General features: G+C 35.2%; 1 protein-coding gene across 1 annotated transcript in view; it reads left to right on the forward strand.

The window, feature by feature from the left end:
• The window catches only part of KCNH8 (potassium voltage-gated channel subfamily H member 8), a 176,956-nt gene that overhangs the window by 127,277 nt on the left and 25,053 nt on the right, over positions 1–24,626 (forward strand). Inside the window, exons 8-11 of the mRNA XM_036379185.2 lie at positions 3,413–3,610; positions 8,239–8,438; positions 10,169–10,418; positions 14,844–15,058. Coding sequence (XP_036235078.1) covers positions 3,413–3,610; positions 8,239–8,438; positions 10,169–10,418; positions 14,844–15,058 — 863 coding nt within the window. The remainder of the gene's footprint in view (positions 1–3,412; positions 3,611–8,238; positions 8,439–10,168; positions 10,419–14,843; positions 15,059–24,626) is intronic.

Consider the following 24,626-nt stretch of genomic DNA (forward strand, 5'->3'; position numbering starts at 1 on the left):
GAGAAGCTAGGTCTTTGTCTCATACTTTTTTCAGCATCATCACTGCTATTGCTTTCAGACATTCAGGGATGCTCTCAGAGGCACTCCTTATCCATTTTTACTCTTCTTGACACTGTAGTGCAGAATAAACCAGAGACCTGGGGTATTAGTGCTGTAGTTAATTAATGCATTAGAAAATGCAACTAATTTCTAAGTTTTTGAAGTACCAGACAGTATTTTGGTATGTTAAGTGTCTGGCATAAAAGGAAAACCTAAGTAGTAGTATAGAATGAAGCTCCAAATTATAGGGAGTATTGTACATAGCCAAGGCAGAGAAAGCACCAAGCCAGGAGAAGGACTGATTTTCTGGATGTCTAGTAAATGAAATAATGTGATTTACATCCAGTTAAAAAGTATGTCATCTATGGAGGTTTAAAAGCTTTTTTTAGGCTTCTGCTGATACTTGAGCACTTCCCAGATAAAAGTAAATGAAACTCAATACAGATTCTTACAGCAATTTTCAAAGTAGCCTAATGGAGCTGGGTATCCAATTCCTATTGACTTTTCCAATGGGACCTGATTACTTAAGTGCTCTTTTTCCCTTTGAAAAGCCTTCCTCTTAATTATGCTAATTGGTGCTTTAAAATGTTTTCAAAGTCAGAGAGCTGTGCCTAGACAATGCTAGTTCTGAACTAGACACGATTCATAATGCTAGATTCTAGGAAGCTCCCTCTGACTACAAGGTATATTTATTTTTCTCTTCTTCCCTGAGGGCAGAAATTAATTACTCAAGCTTGCCAGAGAATCTGCTGAGAGCTGTTACTTACAGGAACTGAAGAGGAAAATACATTAGTCAGTGGTGCTACCTCATGACTATTTCCATTGGCTGATGAAAGTATTTACACCCAACTGTATCTTGCCTCTACCCTGAAACTGAAAAAAAAAATAAAATGCAGTGCTATCAACAAATATAGAAGTACAGTTGATCTGGAAGGTATTGCAGCATTTTATATACTTTGTCTGGAACACCACTTTATCTAATTTTTTCAGAAGTTCCTGATTAGGATAATCTCTGCCAGCCAAAATAGAAATGAGAAGCTGTAAACATGGTCTTATCTACAAGTCAGAGAAATATATGTTTGCGGTTTTCCCTTTCAGAAATACATTTTCTATTCCAAGTCTAAATCTCTAAATACATTTACTTTATAGCTTTTCTTTACATTGTGGGCATTATTTTAGCAATCATTAAGAAATGCTAATCATTGCTAACTACTGCTGTTTTAGCTCAGTATAAGCCATATAACCTACTAAGGGGATGATTTGTCTGACCTTCAGTTATACCACAGAACTAGACACTGGATACTAAGCTCATCTCAAATACTGGTATCTTGGCCAGAAGTGTTTGCTAGAAATTGTAAAATTATTATATTGGCATTTTGGTAGTAGAATTTTTGTAGAAATATTATAGACTTCTACTGATTGACACAATATAGATACATATCTTTGTACCTCACTTTTACTAGTAGTATGAATCTTTTAGGAGCAATAATGTTTCAATAGGGTTGGATGAAAACCTTGAACATAAAGTGAGTAGTAAAGGAGAAACCAATTCACGTATATCTCTCAGTTAAAGAATGCAGTCATCCACCTTTCCTGGATGGCCCTGGAAATGCATGAAAAGTGAGCAAAATGGAAATACACAGGCTGAGAATCAGTGGATTTTAGAACACTCTGAGGCAGGAGATTTTCTCCTAAGAGGCATATCAGTTACAGTTCTTTAAAATAACTTATTTGTTTCAGTTTTGCAACTGAAACAAACTTGAGCTGATCTTGGACTTTATGATTGTATTACTTTACGTTAGGCTTAGATAGACTTTTTTAACTTTGTCCTCTCTCTGCCAGAGATTTTCTTAGGTTTTTATTCTGTGCTCCTTAATGTTTGTGGTTACATTCCCTACTATAGAAATATAGGAATTCAATCTGCCATACAAAGGACCATGCTACTGTTGGGGAAATGTAGTGTAATCTCAGAAAAACAGTAGTGCACAGAGTACAGGTATTGACTCATCTAGGCTTCTTTTTTTCTTTTTCCCATTTTGCTCTATTTTCATTTTAAATATTTGGGAGCCATAAATATAAAATAGGCCCACTTGATCAATACTATCTATCCAGGCAAAATCAAGGAGATTTTCATATGTTTTCCTGTCTGTCGGCAAGGTTAAACATCCTACTCAGTACTGCCATTGTATGACAATGCAGATTGCTTTCATTGTCTTCTCTAGGTGCTAAATTCCTACAGACTTTTTTCCCAACTTAATTGGAAGTGCTGGGGACAGATACTCTAAATCTACCCCCTGCTTTTACAGACATTCTGTGCAAAGGGATTTCCCCCAGTTCATATTTGGATTAATTGAATGCATGAATCCGTGGATTCTGACTGAATTAACGGATGCTGACTGAAGTGGAGAGAGAATAATATTTAGGAGGTGATTCAGTCTGTCAGGTCCCATCTAACAAAGGGGGACCCCCAAAGAACTTTTCTAAAAATAAAACTCTGTCAGGATTATTTTGTTTTGGCAGTTCTTCCTGTATACCCAAGGAAGATTCCCAATCTCCCAAGCAAGCTGTTTAACAGGCAAAACTGGGCACACAAATAGATTTTTGTCCTTCTTTTTTCCCCAGTCTTGATTTTTGCGAAGCATTGTGTTTATGCAATTCATTCAGGTTGTGTTTTCCAGCTGGATATTTTTTCCTGCATTTTTGCTTTGGGGTTGTTTTGTTGGTTTTTTTCAAATATTGGAGGCAGTAGCTAATTCTGCTTTCTCTGGCACACATAGACCCGTTTATCAAAATGAAAGGAAAGATTTAATGAACAATTTAGAAAATACTTACTGAAGCATGTTTTGAAAATTAATTCTGGTTTGTAAGTTATGTTTAGTTCTTTGAGTCTTTTCTACTGTAAAAAGAAACATGTGAAAAGCTCTGAATATGTAATTACTATTATAATGATTTAGTCTTAGAATGTCAAAAAGCTTTCCAAGCATTAATTAATGGAAAGAATCAAATGATGTTGCATTGTTGCTGCAGTGTTATTAGGTGAAGATGTTGGGTTTTTTTTAGTGACTTAATGGATTTTATAAATTATATAATTAGACCTGTAATATGCAATTCAAAACCACTTGTTTTCAATGCAGAAATACAATTCTTATCAAAAAAATTGCACATAAAAATAAATATCCCAGAAACACAATACTTAATGTGCTGCATAAATTCCCACATTTTAATGGTCTTTTTATTCTTGGAGTGAGGAATGTAATGTTTTTTAAGTAGATTTGTGGGGGTTTCTAGAACTGTTTTTTTAGTATAATGTAAAGTTTTCATGGTGGTGTCAGTATTACTAAAAAAGTAACTCTTTTTATGCTTTGATTTGCAGGTTGGCTTCATGAGCTAGGAAAACGAATTGAATCTCCCTATTATGAGAATAATACACTTGGAGGCCCCTCAATCAGAAGTGCCTATATAGCTGCCCTGTATTTCACTCTCAGCAGCCTCACCAGTGTTGGCTTTGGAAATGTTTCAGCCAATACTGATGCTGAAAAGATCTTCTCCATTTGCACAATGCTGATTGGGGGTAGGTACAATTAAATGCCATTTAAAACCTTTTCAAGGAGTTGGAAAAAGTCAAATGACAGCTGAAATTTTGCTAAGTTCCTTTAAAGAAACTACAAACAAACGCAGTGGAAAGCTTAATAAAATTAATTCAAAATGGCAAAAGAAGGAAACAACTTTGGTTTACACTAGATAAACTCTCTCAGGCAGATATATTTCTAACCTTTTGTTCACTTATCGTGATGAAAGATGATGTTGCCCACTGAAATACAAGTTCACATTATTAACAGAGGAAGTGGCCCAGCCAAGTGTTGAGGATTCCAGTCACTTGTGGCAGACACTTTTCCAGACAGCCAGGTATGATGTGCACACCAGCTGCAGCTCCATCCCCACAGCAGCCCTGGGAATGGTGATGAGGGCAGGTGTGCAGCCCACAGGACAGTGTCTGTGAGCTGGTGTGTATCCTCATCTGAAGGACCAGACCAGGAGAGACAGGACAGAGCCAGAAGACTGTTTGGTGAGCCTTAGCATAAAAAATTTTAAAACTACTGTTCAATTATCATTGATAAACATTTGATTCAGAATTGAATCAGAATGCAATTTTTTTGTCGTATTTGGAGCTCTTTGTAACATTTTTATTTATGCTGATTACCTGGTTCTACATGTTGGAGTAAGCCACGTGCTCATTCGTGGTCCCTTTCCTTCTGCTGAGGCACCTGGGTGCAATAAGCAGAGTTTTGTAAGCCAAGTCCTTTAGAGAAAGTACCAGAAGCTTTGTCTATACATTCATCTTCCTCCCACAAAAAATCTGATGTGCTATTTCATGATGTGTACATTATACAACTCAAAGATGTCACACTGGTGATGAAGGGTAAAAGCAAGTCACTGCTAGAGTACTCTGTCCTCCCTTTTTCTTTCTGCTGGCTTAGCTGTTCTGGAAATACTAGTAGGTGTTTCTCCAGGGCTAGTCAGTAAAGCCCTGGGTGTCAGCTTTGCACAATAAATTCTTCTGGCAACAAGAAATTGGAAATTTGACACTTGAAAGTCAGAGAACACAACAAATAACCTGTAAGCTATATATCTGCAGCATTAAGTGGTAAAATAATTTTTCAATTAATTGTTTTCCTTTTCCTTAGTCCTGAAAATGAGAGGCAATAATATAATGAATCATCCAAGAATGAAATCATTTTGGTTTTCACAATGTCAAAAAACTACGAGCAGTTTATGAATTTCTTTTGGTGGTTGCATATAATTATAGTTTTAAAATACACTGTGGTCTCTGTTCTTTGGGGCTTTCACTACATAAAATGTGTTGTAATGAAGGAAGGAGTTTTCATTTCTATCAAGAAATCAAGAGATCTTCTGTATAAGGCAGTGATGAATATTTAATTCACTTTAATATGGCAGAGCTTTCATAAATACAATAAAGTAGAATATAGAAGTATCCTATACATTTATTTAGCCCAGTTATAACAAAATTTCACCTTTATTTCTGGTAATATGCTTGTATATTTAATAAATTGGGAAGAACTAGTTAGGTGAGTGGAGTAAGAGGGAACTGATGACTGAAAGGTCCAGTTACTTAAAGGCAAGCAGGTGGGAAAATGGATTTATATCTGCAAGGGTCCAGTGAACAAGATATTTCCAGGTAAAAAAAGCAGAGCAGGCTGATCTGCAGCTATTTTCTTGAGGAATTATGTTTTAGATACTTTTGAGGAAACTCAAGGAAACATGAAATAGGTAGAATGATATTGTGAAGATTGGTGAGCATGCCTTAGAAAACTCTGTTAGGACTAAGGTGCTAATCTGTATGCTTAGGGACATTATGCTTTATCATTTCTTAAAACCTATTTTAGTGTATATTTTTGGCTGATATTTAATTTTAAAATTCCTAAAGTGATGTTCTAAGAAAAATTGATGTCAGTTTTCAGACTTTTTGACCAAGCCATTAGTTAATGAAATTTCAGGTGTAATGGATAAGGTGAGTTAGTTTATCAGTAGTTTTTGCTGTATCTCTTTAATGCATGACACTAAAAACTGAAAAAAAATGAACTAAATTTACTTAAACCTTGAAAAAGTTGAAGACAGAAAAAAAAGTGTAAACTTAACAAATAAATTGCATAAAGAATACCTTTTTTTGTATTTACTGGCCTCTTCACATAAATTTTTATTTTGCATAAATTTGAAATTTAAATTTTTAACAAGTCATATTCTGAAGATAAAAGATCTTGTTCAATACAGTAAGTCTTCTTGAAGTTGGAAAGGAAATTTACTTATTAAAATGTAACCAGAATTCCTAGGACACCCAGCATCTAAATTATTGATCAGATCTGCCCTCCAGCAGGTGATCACACCATATTCTGTCTTATACTCTCCCTGTTCTTTCAGCAAATAATGTGTATTTTTGTATTTAAGAGGTTGGAGGCCCATTCTAGTAGCTCCAGTCCTCTATGGGATCAGAGGTGTTCCTCTGTTCCCTAAGCAAACTGTGATTTAAAGTACCTATTAAAATAAAGGCCACTGCTTGAAATATAGTTCCTAGAAGTTTTGAACTTGTCCTACTTGGGTTTAGACAGAGGTGTAATAGGTTTTGTTACAGAAAGTAGGGTAAGTGTATGATTATTTGATAAAGAATTCTAATGCCTGTCACAGCCAAGAATAGCTTGTCATTATAAGAAGCAGCTGCCTTCCAATGTATATAGGCAAAGACAGATTCTACCACAATAATAAAATTCTAGATGATATTTGTGCCTATAATAACATCACTGAGATCTCTCCACTGTCCAGCTCCTAACCTGGGAGTCTTATGAGGGACTTACATCGCATGTGAGTCTTAGATTTGCATTCATACACCACCTAACGCTTTATCCCACCCCCTTTTTAAATTGATTATTGCATCCTTAAAGAGGTTGCACTATTTCTTTAACCTGTTTATCTGTGTCTGGCTGAATTGTTTCAGACCTAGCTGTCATATTTCTAATACAATATCCTGTATCTAATATTATACCAGTCCCTCACATTCTGTTGCTCTAGCTTCTGACATTAATGACTTAGCAATTCACTGCACCATCATGAGCAACACCTGGTTGAAATAGATATTTTTAGAAATAAATTTCCAGTTAGGCTTACTATTCTTACTACATCCATAATCCTTTTTTTTCTCTGCTATTTCTACACTGCATTTCTTCATCTATTTTCTGCACTCCCTTCACAATAAGGACACAGATATTGTTACTAGCTCCTTTGCATTTTTCTCAGTCTGTAAAAGTTTTCTAACACTCCAAACTACAGAATTTTCTATTTCTACTATTTAAAAGTGCATCCTTTCCTCTTCCTGTTCTCCCTTGTCTCTTCTCACTCACATTGAACTTCTGTAAAGTGATATACAAGGTCAACAACTTGTCTCATTTATAAACCAATTCCTTAGTCATTCTGAGAAGTCTGTCTGCTTTCTTTCAAGCACCATAAAGACAGATGTCTCTTTAGAGAAATAATCAAGATTTTTAGTAATTTTTTAAATCAACAATTTGTAGATGTGTATGTTCTATACATCAGATCAATATCACATGACAGACAATTTTGCCATGGTTTTTCCAACAAACCCGTTTCTGCACAGACAAACACAGATGACCTATATTTGTAAATATTTCTTCTTTTTTTTTTCTGGTCTTTTTATTCCCAAGCCAATCACTAATTGCAGACAAACTCCAGGATGTCAGTACGATTTTAACCACAACTGATCCTGTCAAACAGCATAAGAAAATCAGGCTGTCTCTTTGAATATTTCTTTTAGCCTGAATTTCTGCTTTACAATGGGGTTGTTTTCTGAGTTTTTAAAATATTGCACCCAGAATACGATACATTCTTAAATGTTATTTACACCCTCATTCCTCTACACATGGTCTCCATTAGTGATTGCGTTCTCTGAAATCAATTACATTCTGTGTAGTTTCCAACTGACCATTTGAGTCTAGTTTCCATACTGATTACTAGTATTTCATTATTTTCTGAGCATACCTACCTACTTGTGTTCTTTCTTGTGCTTTTTGCAAAGGCCTGTAGTGACAGCACAAGTGGGAACTGTTCAAACCGAGAGTAGGTTTAGATTAGATATTGGGAGAAATTCTTTACTATGAGGGTGGTGAGGCTCAGGAAGATGCTGCTCAGGGAAGTTGTGGATGCCCCATCCCTGGCTTTGTCCAAGGCTGGGTTGGATGAGGCTTTGAGCAACCTGGTCTAGTGAAAGGCATCCCTGCCCATGGCAGGGTGATTGGAACTAAACGATCTTTAAAGTGCTTTCCAACATAAATCATTTTATGATTCTATGATTCTGTGCTCTGTTTTCCTTTTCTCTTAGACTATGGACTTAATTTGATTTAATTCTTTTGTTAGATACCCTGACTAGATAGAATAAGTTGTTCTACCCTGTCCCATGACAGTGACTTGTAGCGTCTCAAACACCAGAAATGAATAATCATATTAATATCACAGTATTAATATACCATTACTCAAGGAGTTTTATATTCAAAAGCTTTGCTATATCTCTAGATCAGGAAATTTTCACTCTGTGAAGATGCTGTTTATGTTCTTTGTTAAGTTTTATTGATCAACAAATCACTCCACATTGCATGTCATTTCTATGCTTCCTAGCTCTGATGCATGCCTTGGTGTTTGGCAATGTGACTGCCATAATTCAGAGGATGTACTCCAGGTGGTCCCTTTATCACACAAGAACCAAGGATTTGAAGGACTTTATACGGGTCCATCACCTGCCACAGCAGCTAAAGCAAAGGATGCTTGAATATTTCCAAACCACGTGGTCTGTCAATAATGGAATTGATTCCAATGAGGTAACCAAACTAGGGGGTATTTGTATTTAATTGTTCTGACTATGAAGTATGACTATGAGGCAAGGATGGGAGTAATTTTTCTTTTGTAATGCTGTGTTTTGTGTGAAGTTACATAGCAAAGAAAATCATGCCTAAAAATAAACCTCGATTATCCCAGGAAGAGGATACACAATTGAAAAAACAGGTTTAAAACATCAAATAATGTAGAAAAATTCAGTCCTCTGTGATTCTCAGATGCTGAAGAGGCATTCATCAGAAACCTTTTAGATGATGCCAGCAGAAATGCTATAATGAGCATTTCTATCTTTCAGTAAACAAAATATCTACATGGGGATTTTAGGTCCTTTTTCAAGGAAGGGCTTGGATGCCCTTTCCTTCCTCCTTCATCTTATTTATTCCAATACTGTAAACAAATTATTTAGGCTGAATTTTTATATTATTTATATCGCTACCTTTTTAAATATTGCACAGTGTAACTTGAGAGTGAAATCAAGAGACAGATTTCTGGTGGTGTCTGTGCTTGCTTGTTTTAAATTACTTATCCAGGTTATGTGTTACTGTACTGCAGGAGAAATAATGGCTTCTCTCTGCTGGAGTGTTATTTGAATGGAGCACTCCCTTTAGGTTTCTTGTTATCTGTGTTATAAAACTCAGTGGTCTCTAAAGATAATGTGGAAATAAGCAGAAAGATTTGGGGTTTGGAACATTCTTTTCCTGATAAATTCTTTTTGTGCTGTGCACAGCACATAGAATGGGATTTTCAACAGCATCTTAGCAACAGAAGGAGCTTAGTAAGATTTACAAAGGTACAAAAATTACTTAGATGTCAAAGCTTTCCTAGATGTGGTTAATGATCTTCAGCTTTTGTACTTTCTGTACCTTAGTCACACTGAAAGTGAGTGACTGCTGTACTACAACCACAGCTCCTGGAGAGACCATCAGTCTTTTCATTATTTCCCTCCTATGGATAAAGCACCTTGTCTGAGCCCACCTGGTCAAGCATTGACTGATTGCACTGTTCAGATGCCACATCCCCTCAAACTACAAAAAAACCTCTGTATTTGTGGATTTGCAGCTTGGAAGGAAAAAGTGAGACCTCATGGTCTTTTAGTTTCCATAGGTTCTTCCATTGAATGTGCAACTTGTCTCCATTCCTTTCCCACCCCTCCTTCAGTGTCCATTTACATTATTAAAAAATAAAAATAACAACAAGAAAAAAAAACACATTTAAGGCAGGGGTTTTTATTAGTTATTCCTGTTGCAGTGGTTTTACTATAGAAGAAGGAATATTGCATATTGATGAATTTTATAGAATTCTCTGTTTTCATTGCCTATGTCACTGTGTACAATGGTGTACCTGAGCAGCCTACTGTGTTCTATCAGAGAGAAGAACTTGGATGAAATTAAATAGTGCATTAGAGAGAATTTGTACAAACAGTATTGCTGACCTTTTTCCTGAGTTTTTTTGGGGTTTTTTTGGTGAGGCTTTTGGGGATATTTTTTTTTAATAGTAAAAAGGCACTTATTTAATCATGTTTTTCCTGGAATTTGTCGTGTTAAAATTTCTTAAAATACCACATCTCATCAAGGGGATAATAAAAATCAGAGGGAAGTATTTGCAACAGTATAACAGTGCCACACCACTAAATCAGGCCACTTCTGCAAAAGTGGAAACAAATAATTTTACAAATTTTCTCTTTTTCATCTTTGTTTTTTCTTCTTTTGGACAGCTTTTAAAAGACTTCCCAGACGAGCTGCGTTCAGACATCACCATGCACTTGAACAAGGAGATTTTGCAGCTTTCCCTTTTCGAGTGTGCCAGTCGTGGTTGCCTCAGGTCTCTGTCTCTGCACATCAAAACCTCCTTCTGTGCTCCTGGGGAATACCTCCTACGGCAGGGAGATGCCCTGCAAGCGATCTACTTTGTGTGCTCAGGTTCCATGGAAGTCCTGAAGGACAGCACTGTGCTGGCAATCCTTGGTACGTTGACAATCGTAGACTCAGAGTAAGAATTGTCCCCCAGTGCAGGAGAACCTTCACTACTAACTGGTGGTTAAGTGTGTCCTAATTGTCTGATGAGAAAGAATTTGTTTAGTTTTAATCTGCAATACCTATACTATGTACACTCCTATTTTTTCTTTTGTTTTTAGTTTGAACTTCCTTATATTTTGACCTAAAGAGCCTTCCATTGCCAGATTGTTAGCTGTGCAGTATTTCACTTCTGATTTCCTTATACTTATTCTCTCTTCTTTTCATATAAACAGGTACTTGCAAGCTTTTGACACAGCTTGCTGCTTTCTGCTATATTTGGTGGTGGTATTGACAGCTCAAAGAACATTGATTATCAGTGCCTAAATCTTTCATGAAAATTAGTGTCCAGGCAATGCTCCCACTAATGCTCCCAAGTCAAAGAAAGAAATAAGAGCCTACTTTTTCATTCTTTGGCACTTGTTTATGAACACCCCTTGCAGAAAAGCCATGTGGTGAAAAACAAGCATTGTTGGCTCTGCTCCCCCAAGCTACTTTATGCTAACTGATGCTGTATGCAGTTATCTGAGTATATTGGAACTGAGAAAGGCCAGAAATTCTACTCTAATAAATTTTTAGTTGCTGTTTGCAAGATGACTGTTTTTACTCATTGAGGTTTAAGCATCTCTACCTATAATTTCTGTGATTTGCCTCAATCTAAGTCCTACTGAAGAAATTCTCTTTATCTTCAGCTAAAGAATGATTAGACCTGTCTCAGTTAATGTTTATGAAGTTCTTTGGCAAAATAAAGTATAAAATTTCACTCTAAAAGAATAAAACTATTTTATTATGATTTTAATATCTGTTTAGACTTAAATGTCTTCTTTCTAATAACTTTTAATATTCTTATAAAACAGAGTTAAAAAGAACATTTCCGTTTTTGCTTTCCTTCCTGTTTTGTGGGATTACGCTAGACCATTGATAATGGAAGCTTCTGGTCTTCTGTAATTGAATTTCCTTAATTTTACTAAAATGAATTTCATTGGTCTTTTTTAGAATATATAAATGTGATACAGGTCCTATTTGTTTCAGAACTCTTTGATTCCGTTAGATTGACAGACCACATCACTCCATCTCTTGTTTGTTTTTAGGAAGTTTAAGAATCTCTTGATTTCATTGGATCACATAGATCAGAGGTATAAAATATGACTTAAAATAAGAAAGCTAAAAGTCAGCAAGAGTTCAAGAGGTAGTTCCATTGGAACTCTGATATTTCTTTAAGGATTCTATCTTCAGGCACTTCTGAAAGTGTTAATTAAAGCATCATTGTGTAATGGTGACAATCAAAACAACAAGAAAGAGATTAGAGGATTTCTGAGAGAAGTTAATGAAATCATAATGCAAAAAACATAAACATAACAGAAAAATAATCTTTTGTTACAGTGAATGGGAGCTTCGTCATTTAAACCTAATTAACACCAGCAGAAGGTGAATGCATCAAACATATAGGTCCCTATGGGTAATTGTGTTGCTGATGTCATGTAAATTCAAGACAGCAGTTTTTTTCCCTAACAATGCTGAGTTACTTGCAGTCCCCAAAATATTTTAGAATTCTGTCCTGATTCTAATTCTAGTGGATTAGGTTTTGTTTACTGAACCATTCTCACTAACAAGCAGTGCAGCAACAACTCAGTGAAATGCTCTCATTAAATACATCTTTGCCTCCTCTAGAGACTATTATTTTATCTCTAATAATGATGGTTAGGATATATTTTATGATAAAATATGTTTTAATATGAGTTATGTACTGTTTGAGCATATATCTTTGATTTGTGGAAAATATTGGGCATAAGGTATTTGAAAAATATCCATAATGAGAACATTTATAACTTTGACTACATGTCCCTGATTTATCGAAAAACAGATGTGTCTGTGAGAAACATGTATATATAAGCTTATTATCCAATTAAAGAAAAAAGTAAAGAGCTACTAAGAATAGCTGAAATTATTCTGTTATGTAACAAATGTTGACATTCAAGGTAGAATCAGTTAATCACTTCATTAATTCTACATGAAACTTCAGGTTACTACCTACAGCCTTTGCTGCATGATTTTCATTTGAAAAATAAACATATATTAGCACTAGCAGACCAATTTTAGTATCTTTAAGCCTGAAATTACTTCAACATTTTAACTACAATCCAATAAAAATTTAACATTTTTTCAAAATGTTTATGAAGTATGGATACTAATACTGTTCATATATCTAAAAAGTTTCTAATTAAGATGTTTAAGGATCAGTTTTGGTATATTTGAAAAATTCTTTCCCTTGTCCATCAATACAAAATATCCAAACAACAAGCAATAAATTAACACTGACAGCCCTTTGCTTAATAGAATGGAAGAAATCTAAAGAATTGTTGATATTTACAGTAAAATGTAAAAGTGTATAACTGCTTTGCTTTCTGCTGTATTTTATTATGTAGCAATACATGTTGTGTTGAGCAAAGACAGATGGTATCCTTACCCATCAAATTTCTCTTTCCCAGACTGACCTAATCTCATTCTAGTTCTCATTTATACTAACTGAGATTTCTAAGAGACACCAAAGTACATTAATATATGTATATTCCTATCATAAGAGAAAATCCCTCAAGGTAGGGACCTTGAGTTTATGACATGTACCGTTGAGAAAGTTGTTCAAGCTCCACATAAATAAGAAAAAAAAATATTTTAAGGTACTAAAAATGATATATTATAGTGTGAAACTATCCTATTTAAGAAAGTTCAAGGATGGTTAACTGATTAGTTTAACTTTGCAAGCTGACCATTTCCTGTGTAATACACAGTTGGAATCACATGGTGGGTGGATTTTCCAATGTGACAGTCTTAAATTATTATTTATTCATCACAGAATGATGTAAGGTTGAAAGGATCTTCAGATATTCTGAAGCTACCCAGCTTACACCTGCTTAAAGCAGGGCAAATTTATCTCAGTCGTATCGACTATGTCCAGGCAAGTTTTGAACATCTCCAAGGATGCTCACAATTCCACAGCCTCTTTGGGTTGGCTATTCCACCGTTTCCTGACTTTCATTTCCTGATCTATAATGAGAATTTAATTTATTATACCCTGTGCCCAGTACATCTTGTTGCCCTGTGCACTCTGAAGAGAAGTTTAACTGTTTTCTCTACAGTTTTCTGCTGGGCTCTTGAAGAGAGCAATAATATCCTTCCTTTGCCTTTTCTTTGTAAGATGGAGCAATAGCCTGGTTTTTCAGCCTTTTCTCATAAATTATATTCCTTAGTCCCTGATTCTTCATAGCTTCTTTTTGACTCACTCTAATATGTCAATATTATGTCTTCTACTGGGAAGTCCAAAACTGGACACAGTGCTCCAGATGAGGCATGACAAATACAGAGGAAAATAGTCATTTCCTGGGACTTGCTGGCTCCACTCTTGCCAATGCTGCACAGGAGGTCCTTGAACTCCTTTGCTGCAAGGACGCATTGTTGGCTCATGTTCAGCTTGTCCACAAGGACCCCCAGGGCTTTCCTGCAGAGCTGCTGCCCAGCTGGTCAGTTCCCAGTCCATACTACTCTAGGGAGGGTTTTCATCCCAGGTAGAGGACTTGGCATTTGGTTTTGTTGAACTTCATGATTCATTCCTAGCAGCCATTTTATCTTTCATTGAGGTCCTCCTAAATGGCAACTTTGTCCTTCAGTATCATCAACCAATTCCCCCAGTCTGGTATCGTCCATGACTTGCTGAGAATGCACTCCATCACACTGTCCAAGTCTTTAACGAAGACCATCTGCTTTAACTTTTGGGGAAAACCTCTGGTTCAATGACTGCACTTTGGAATTTATACCTCAGATCAGATATTTATGGAATATTTTAACTATAAAATATTTGTTCTTCTCAACATATGGTCAATTTAGGTTTTGAATACAGCCAGTGTTCTAAGGCAGTCTTGCCCATAAATGAAAAAAAAAAAAAAAAGGTGCAAGAATTCTTTATTAAGCAATTTTTTCTTCTTGACTGAGAAATGTTAAAATGCTACCTTAACACCTGCACATTTTAAGACACTCACAAAAACACCTGACAACATCTGTTTTGAAAAATAATTGCACCTGTTATTAGTCACTGGTGTAAATCTTCATTTTATATATATTTAATTTATTGCTCCCTTAAATCAGCCAGTAACCTGTCTGGAAATTAGTTTTTGTACCTCCAATTAATTGTGTATAAGTTTACACCTGCAAAAAGAGGAAAAAAAATTAGTCTATGATCCTTTAACATAATATTAATTAAACAAGGCATTAATAATAATGGGATTTCAGGTTCAGGTATAGCAATTATATTAAACAGCTTTATGATTCAAAAAAGTAAAGAATTTATGCTTTGAAGATAATTATCTTTGTATTCTCTTTCAGGTAAAGGAGATTTAATTGGAGCAAACCTATCCATTAGGGATCAAGTTATTAAAACAAACGCAGATGTTAAAGCTCTGACATACTGTGACCTCCAATGTATTATACTCAAAGGTCTCTTTGAAGTGCTCGACCTGTACCCAGAGTATGCTCACAAGTTTGTTGAAGACATCCAGCATGATCTCACTTACAATCTAAGAGAAGGCCATGAAAGTGATGTAAGTATCTTTAAAGGTCTCTGCAGTTATTGTAATCTTTCAGGTGTTTCACATACCTCAGTAATTTCTTATAATTTTGCCACAGTAAAGACATAATATGTAAATTGTGTTAAAGGAACCGCTGATTCCATTTGTTTGATAATTCAGATATTACCTACATTAATTTTTATCAGTTGGTCAGATCATAAATATCTGACAACCTCACTGCTTCTCATTTTCCATAACATCATCCATGAGATAAAGTTCTTTGGTTTTTTAATATTTTTTGTTTATGTCTAAAAATAAGTCATAGTTATGTAAGCTATGTGTCCAAATAAAGGGTTTTAGCCATACCTTTTCTAGAAGCTCATGTGCCAGCCTAATGAACACTTATTTCATACATCATTGGTTATCACTTTTAGTAAAGAATATCACACATACTGAAAATGAAAAACAGTTGTTTCTCATACACTGCAATTAAAATGTGCTTTTTCCGCTTAAACGAGTACTTTATTTTGGAAAAAAAAAAGGCAAAACAAACAAAAACCCCAAGCAAATACAAAACAAGAAGAAATTCCAGATAAAGCACTCCTGAAAGGCTTCAGTACAGACTCACCAAAGTACTTTCACTGATTATATGATTACTTTCATCATTATAGAGAAAATATGTATATTCAGATTTTAATAGTGAAAAGCTTTTATGACATCTCTCTTTTTCTGACTTTATCACATGAATGCTCAAAGACAATTATAGCTAAACTTTCAATTTGGTGTTTAACAGTTCAGGTGTTTGTTCTGTTTTGTTCTTCTAACACAGAGAGAAGTAACATTGGAAAAACATGAATTTTCACTAGGACACTCTCAAAACAGGGGACAAATATAATGCTAAGGAAGAGTGCACCAAAGTACTTTTCAGTGCAAAACCCCAATGAGTTTGATATATGTTCTGATTTTTCTACATAGCTTCCTATTAGGTTCACTTTGGTGCCAGTGTTTCCACAGCAACACTCTATTAAACCACTGCAGCAGAAAGGAGCCCATATATAAGTGTGTACTTCTGGAGAGGAAAATAACCAGGGTATCTCATTTGTTTGTCTCTTGAAATGTCTCCAAACTTCCTGCTGCTGAAAACAGCAGCTGGGACTACACAGCTGTTCTGAGAGCCTGGCGATCAGTTTGTTTAATACTTTTCCCTCAGGGAGGAATGTTTGATCTGAAAAGGAGTAAAACTCCATGCAAAGATAGGGTTTGAAGATTATTTCATTCCCCACTACAGTTTTGTCATGGAACTTGATGGATCCCCTCAATGTGTTGCTTCATGCTTTTCTGTATGGTGACAAATCTGGGGGTCACGCTCTCAGCTGCATTCAGGTTTTATAAATTCAGGGACAACTCTTCCCAATTAAAGTCAGCTGGGTGATGTAGAGACTCTCTGCTGAGAGCAAGCCTACCACAGCCTTGAAGGTGAGTGTTTCTCAGGCTCTATGAGGGATTTAAAGTAATGTGGGACACATCCAAGTAACTTTTCTGCTTTAAAGTAGAAAATTTTTAGAGCATTTTTGATCTATGCCATATTTTCATGGTATGATCTGTTACCTTAAAATTAAAGGAAAAAATATCCTGACATGGACTAGCATCCAGTGTCACAGGCAGACAAACAGAATCCATGACAGATTATGATTGTCACTTTTGCCTCATCCTCTGCTTAACTATCCCCTCAGCTTCTATTTCTCTTGCAATGGAACATCTCATTTCTATTCCAACTGTTTTACTTACCAGTAAGGATAAACAGCATAAATAAGGCAGCCAAAAATTGTACTACCACAAAAACAGGGTTAAAAAATTGAGGACAGATATCTATGTCAGTAGCACGTGTTCCTGGTCAACCACTCACTTTGCTTCAGCAGGAAAATATCCTGTCTTTGCTTCAGCTGGAATATCCTTGCAAACAGAAAAAATTGGAATTATATGACGGTTACTCTCAGAGAAAAGTAAGAAGTTTTCAGATATAAGTTTGTGGGTGTGTTAATATGGCTTCTTGCTTCTTTTTGTTGTTTTTTTTTAATACAGGACTTAGGAATGGTGTTATGGGAGAGCTTGTCATCTAGGCCACTGTATCTGAATTCCCTCTCCCTAATATAGGGAGATTTTACTTTTGAGAATATCTGTGATTTCTTTATGGGCTTTTTGGGTTTGAAGATCTTTTCCATAGTTAAACAGTAAATCTCCTCATTTGAATAAGTCTGTTTCTCAGTCTTTTTTTCTTGGATGCTTTAAATGACTGTAAATCTGTAGCTGAATGTGAATTTAATACTTAAAATGAATCACCAGCAGTATATAGGGTCAGGTGAACTGCAGGGTGAAATAACATGAATTTTCTCACTATGACTTGTGAGCTTTCAGTCTTGACCTAAAATGTTATTGCATTTTCAGTCAAAGTCCACAATATCTACTGTAGGTTGAAGATTTATAAAAACTGTAAGCCAGCATTAAAAACCTGAGAATGAATAAGAATTTTTTTCCTGGTTGTTCACTATCCCCTTTCCTCATTGCTCTGATTAAAATTGAATCGATGATTTGAACTTAATTAGAAGAACATGGACAAAAAAAGGGGTCAGAAGTCATCTGTAGTGTCCTTCTCTTGAAGTATCAAATTTGGATACTTGGAAGATTACATATCTTCTCTACCTACACAAACACAAAAAGAAAATATTTTAAATTTGTTTTCTTCGTTCATTTGCAAGTCTAAGAGGATATACAAAGATGTGGTTCACCGGCACTAAACTCTGAGTAAGGTACGACTGTGGAAAAGGCTCGAGGACTTCTACAGTTGTGTCTCTTTCCAGTAAAATGAGGAGATGCAACCAGCTCTCCCAGTAACAAGTAGAAGCTGTAGCTGTCCGGTTAGAGACCGATTGAAAGAGCTGTTTAGCAATCTTGGGAGGAAAGTCCAGATTTTGAGTATAGGAGCAGACAACTATTTCAAGCTCTAATGAGAAAAAGGTAGAGAAACAGATGTAAAATCAGAGAGCATTTGAATGGTTCCTCATGATAACTCTTAAACCAGGAATTACTAAGTGATTCATCATTAAAACCATTAATGTGTGTTCAGCCACTCTGGCAGTGCTACTTTGCCATCTTTTTATACATTTTCATCACAGCAAGATATGAACTAAGAGAAGAGACTTTTTGTTGATTTTGTGTATTCTGTCCCTTGCTTTCCTTGCTCCCTTTTGATCAGTAAACCAATAACTGTGGTTTTAAATGTATTAAAATATTAGGGACAGTTAAAAAATACTAATTTTTCTGGTAGCTGGAGTTGACATTAAAACAATTCAACCATTTCAACCAATTTATCTAGGTTTGTGACTATGTTGTCATAGTAAGGAATAGTTAGCTGAGTGACACAGATTTTGACACATGCCTCACCCTATCTGTATAATTTTTCACTATGAATTACAGATTTCGTATGTATTAGGCAGTGAGAGTATCCCATATCTGATTTGATAAAACTGAGCACTCAGAAGAAGGTTCTTAAAAGGTATGTGGGTACATCTATACCCATACATTAATATGGCAGAAACTTGAAATTATTTTGTTATCCACCATCCCTGAAAATGCGTTATTTGATGCATTTAGAGAGTAGCAGCAGCTGTTCATAATTCTGATTATCCTATCAATATTCTATGAAGAACTCAGAATAAGTCAATGTTTGGACAATATCTTTTTAGGCTTCGGGAGAGTTTATTGTTTCTGATTATTTCTTATATACACGCAAAAGAATTTACAATGTAGACAACATTTTTCATATTAAAAAAAAAAGGCTCGTTAGAGTCACACTCATAAAAGGAACAAGAAGCCTCCTTAACACCTATACCATCATGCTATAATTCAGTCCCAGAGGAGACAAGGCACATGCAGGCACAATCTTTGTCTCACTAAGGCTGTATTGATGTGAGTCATTTTCAAAAAGTTACAGTCCTGAAGAGCTAAAAATCTCTGTTTGTAGATAGGCCTTGCAACTAAAAAGAATCTACTTTTCCTTTTGTAGGCTTAAAAGTAGTGTTCTGGCTCCTAGAAAAGCTTTTCCTTCCACTCTCCCCAAAGAGGAAGCTGTTCTCTAAAATGAAAACACTCCGTTTGTGAAACACAAGGAAGGGTTGATTGTGTCAGTGCATCGCAGTGTAAATGAAACATAAGGACAAGGTTTCACGAAAATGTGGTAGATTCCTTCTCCAGTAGGGAACATGGAGTCTTAGTGCACTGTAGCCAGGCTCCTTGATAATAAAATAAATAAATAGACAAATACATTTTAAAAGGCAATCTAGCAACCAAGAAGCAATAAAACAAAGAATCTGCACCCATCTTCCCTCTGGAAAGCATTATCTTACAAATAGGGATTAATTCTTGTCCTTTGAATAGGCTGGTGTTTAGAATTTATTAAATTTTAATGACTGAGTTGTGAGGAATTTTTAATATAATAAAGCTCAAGTCATTATTAGCAATATCTAAGAAATTCCAAGAGATGCGCCTCATTTTCTATTGGAAAATCTGACAACTGACCAAATCAATTGTTTGTAAAGGTGAAAGCAGCTCTAAGCTCTGGAGCTTACAATAGAGGGCACAGCTTGAGAAGAAAAATGTCTACAAATTCTAATCTAAAATATGAGGTTTCTGGTTCATTCCAGCTAAGCCTTAAGTATTTTAAAAGTATATGAGTAATTCTTCTCCATGTCATTTTAGCTGCTTATTTGAAGACTTTTATCTTTCTTTCTTCTAACTGTTGGCATTGCCCTTGAAGTCAGAAAATAAATAGCAAAAAATATTTTGAATGCAAGCACAAAATTGAGATTAAATCCTGCCTTGCCACTGTTTGGTTTTCAGCTAGTAGATTACATATTTGACAGGAATTCATTCTTGCCTTTTTAGTCATGCATTTTCTAGATCTAGATTTCTACTATAGGTAATCTGAATTTTTGAATGCTATTTTCCAATCTAGCAACAACAATTTCTATTATATATTTCATTATCTATTATGAATCAGCATTGAAAGTAGTGAGAAATTTCAGATTTTTTTAATGCACTGTCCGCATAGAAAATAGTATTTCACTTTAAAGAAGCAAACAACTTATCATATCTGCTACTCTATAAACATTAAAAAAAAATTTTTTTAAAGTTTTTTTAACTTTGGCAAGTTTTATGAGATAAGAAAACCTGACAGAAACAGTCACATAATTACTTATTTATCGACAAGCAGGGTGCCCCCAACGCAGGGAATGATTGGCATCTGACACCATTGATTCAGAAGGCTGAACAATTGCTTAATTAATCTATATTATATTGCATTATACCATACTATGACTATACTACAAAGAATACTAAAGAAAACTCGTGACTGTCTCCCGACAGTCAGGACACAGCTTTTTCCAATTGGCCAAGGAAAAAGATAATCCCGAGCAGAATCCAGCTGACAAATAACTTCAGGTAAACAATCTTCCTAACACATTCCACATGTGCAAAAGCAACAGGAGCAGCAAGTAGAGATAAGAATTGTTTTTCTCTTCTTGTCTCTGTGCTTCTCCAGGAAAAACCCCTGAAAGGGAATTATGTCTCTCTGTTCAAAGAATGTGAATGCCACACTTATTGATGTGTTTAACTTCCAAAGTAAAAAAAAAAAAAAAACCCCAAACAAAAAACAAACCAACTTATTTCTTGGGCATTACCTGCATGTTTATAATAAAAGTCATGCATTGAAAAAATAAATTCCCAAATCAGCTCTTACTGCACTGCCATACTTAATCACTATTCCTCTACTCCAGCCTAGATCCCGGTTCTTCCTGCACACGTGTAGGACAATCACAAGCTGCAAAATATTTTTAATAATAAGTAATTTTCACAGAACATTTCCCAAATAATTCCAAACAACTTTTTAATAGAGGAGATGGTTTTTTCACACCACCCAGCAGCTATGTAAAATGAAGTGGTTTACTTTAAAAAAGTCAATCAGTTCGTTTTTAACAGTAGGGCTGGATAAATTTGAGGAAAACTTCTAGTTTTTAAATATGATTAGAGCATATTAAGCACCCATCTTTGTCAGTAGCTTGTCTGGTGGAGGATCATGTATTATTATTGCAGGTGTAACTCGCTGGTGTTTATTGTCAGTAAGTATAAATCTTGCGGAATAAGAGACCAATCATTGTCAGGTTTTGTGTTTTTATGCAATTATTACAACAAATAGAATATAAAATTGAATAAATCACCTAAAGTAATGGAAGTCTAGTATTTTATCTGTATGATTATTCAAAATGCAAAACCCAACAAACAACTAAAATAATTTTTAAGCTGTGAACCAACTGTTTATCGTCTTTCTCTTTCCTCCACATGCACACGGTTCCCTTTGCTCTAGTTGTTCTGGTAGAAGCCCTAAGTGACTGATGGCTGAACAGCCACTGCTTCTGCCCAAAAGACACCATATATTAATTTTTCCTTTACACCTCTTGTGTAAGTGTATGAAGTTACTCCTCTTGATATGAAGTGGAGTCTATAAACTTCTCAACTTCTCAGTGATTATAGTGTAGGAATGAAGGTGCTCCTCATACTGTCAAAAACTAAATTTTAAAACTGGTAACATATAATTAACTTTGATTCCTGTTATGTTCATTGGAGTAGGTCTCTTACCTGCCTCTGTGCGTGGACTACTCTCCAATTAGGGTTGCCGTCAAATATAACTCAGGGCTCTCACATCTTACAAGCTACTCAGATTTTTCATTTATACTTCTGGGACAAACTGGATTTTTTTCCTTCTTCCCTCTCTCTCTTCCTCTTCACAAAAAAAAAAAGAAGTTACTCTATTGCTGAACAAGGCAGCACTCACACAATGAGCTCAGCTTCTTTATTCCTATGGAACAAGTCATGCAGCTGTACATGGGTGTGAGCACTGGCAAAAAACAAACAAAATCAAAGCAGTTCATTCACCTGTTCTACACTTCATTTTTATTATTAAATGGATGCAATATACTTTGGGAATGAGCTCTGACCAGTAGCTCTCTGTAAGTTATTCCACAGGTCTCCTACTTGTTTTCATGACATTATGTTTTGGTGGATCTTTGGCTATTAAGTTGGATGCTAGTTTCAAACAAGGAAATCTGCCGTAATAGCCTCCTCCCTGTGCAGGGTTACAGTTAGTCCTTCCTCCAGACCCTCACCCTGACAATTAACTTTCTCATTTACTGTGGGAGCAAAGCTGACCTGAAGCTATAGTGTAGGCCAGTCTGATGCCTTTTTTTCTAGTCTGGTAGCTCATAAAGCTTTTTTTCTAGCAGTTACTGGTGAGCCTGGTGTGTGGTGCCTCTGAGCCATCTCTTCCCCCCAGTATCTCTCAAGACAATCACCTCACTGCTGTGTTTCTAATATATTCTTCAATATGGTATGCTGCTGCGAAATAAGGCAACAAGGAAACATGTAATTCAAAAAAGATAGACTTGGTTAGCCTTTTTATTTTCTTTCCTAATATCTTTACCCGAAGAATCTTTTTTCACTAATAATCTCCTCTTTCATTTCTGTAGCCTTCAGTCATTCTAATGTTTTTGAAAATAAGGACACAGACACCTACACTGTCTGGTTTTGTCTCTAGTAATTTATTCTGCTGATTTGTGGTCATTTTCCAGTTAGAAGATTCATCCCATCACAACTTATTTGAGCAGTTATGAAATCTTTTCCATTAATATTTTTTTCATTTGTTTCTGGATTTTTAGAAGTCTTTCCCATTTTACACCTAAAACAAGTGGCTTATTCACTGTAAGGTGAATCACAGAAGATATGGAAAAGGACAAAGAGGACAGGAGTAAATTAACCTATTTACATTAGTCTGGGACTATGTAAGGTATATGTGACTCATCCCCAAATTCCAACTCTTTTACTTTTGTGAATGGATTAAGAGACAGGAATTATGAGCTTTATATTATTAATTAAAAGCTTTGCATTATTTATTAAAAGATTTTCACAAGTAGACCTTAACACTTTCTTGACAAATACAAAAGAATTTTATATTAACTAGAATGAACATGTTTAAATAAGTGATGAATTTTACTTCTAATTTTAGCTTTTGATTCTTTTTGAGCACTCTCCAGTCCCATTCATTTCACTTCCTGGGATTATTACATTCTGCATCAGATTATAAAGCTTTACCCGAGGGTAACACATTGAAAAAAATCCAGGCTAGCAAAGCAGCTTATTGATGTTTCTAGATTGTTGTATGAGGAGGGTATAAAACACTGTGTCAAACAGAATTTTAGACAGGAAAAGCTCCTGGCTTTCAGAGTATTGCCTTGAAATCTAACCATATTTCTATTTTAATTAGACAGGCATGCTAGGGGATAACTTTTTTCCAATATGTCTCAGAGTGCCTTAGGGAACATGATAATATTACTTTTACAATATTAATATTATCTTTGTCTCTACACTGTGAAAAACGGAAAATAGAATTAATCCTAATATAGCTAAACTTTAAATTACATCAATTTGGAAAGTGGATTCATTTTAATGTTTTTTATGTTATTATTCCTTTTATTTTGTGTTGATAAAGCACTGATTCATTGGGGACCTTAAATTTAGAAGCTCTTTTACAATAACTTGTCCTTTTATTATTCTGGCTAATGTAGGACTAATTAATGAAGAAAATGATAGTACCACAATGTCTTCTATAAAAACATTAGTTCTGAGGGCACAGGCTATCCTCATATCTAATGTTCATGTCAGAGTGGCTTATGTGGTGACGTTTCTACGAGACTTGCAGAGTCCTTATAAGCTCAGGATACACTGAAATGTGTAAAACTAAATGTAGGGTGGTCTTTGAGAAAACTGTCTATAATCTGTGCAAGCTGTGTATCAAACTGGCATTTTACATTGATACAAGTGTGTGTTCTTAATTTTGAGCTGGTATTGTTTTTAATGCAACTTTTTTTTTAAACATAACAGAGCAGTAGAATAGCAGAGCTTGGAAAGGACCTCTGAAAGGTCATCTAGGCCAACAACTCTGCTCAAAGATATGAAAGCATATAAAAACAAAAATTTATGTACAAATTCAGCCAAAGCTTTTTATATCAAAAATATCTGCATATTTTTCTTTTTAATCATCTATACTTCCACCCAGTAAAACCAGAGCTACAAAACCTGCCTACATAAGTGCAAATACAGTTATGCTGAAAATAGATTTGATACCCAAGACATAAATTACATTATATTATTATAACCATGTTATTGTTTACCACATCACTGAAAACATTCAATGATGCAGCAAATAATAACATGATTGTGATAATAAATATATACATACATTTTATACACATATACTGTATATATAGTCCAGCACTGCATAGATAGTAAGTGTTCAGAGGCAGAGTCCATTGCTAATCACACTATGCTCAGTGTTCATTCCATCATTGTCCAAAACTGATATTGGATTTCTATTACTGTGTTTCTTTTTATGTCATGCTAATTCAAAGAATTCAAGCAATTTTCTTAAAAATTCTCCATGGATATACTGCAATCCTCAGGAAAGCACTTGCTAGCACTCATCCACTCATTTGTG

Source organism: Molothrus ater, chromosome 1 (assembly GCF_012460135.2).
Source record: "Molothrus ater isolate BHLD 08-10-18 breed brown headed cowbird chromosome 1, BPBGC_Mater_1.1, whole genome shotgun sequence".
Taxonomy (NCBI): Eukaryota; Metazoa; Chordata; class Aves; order Passeriformes; family Icteridae; genus Molothrus; species Molothrus ater.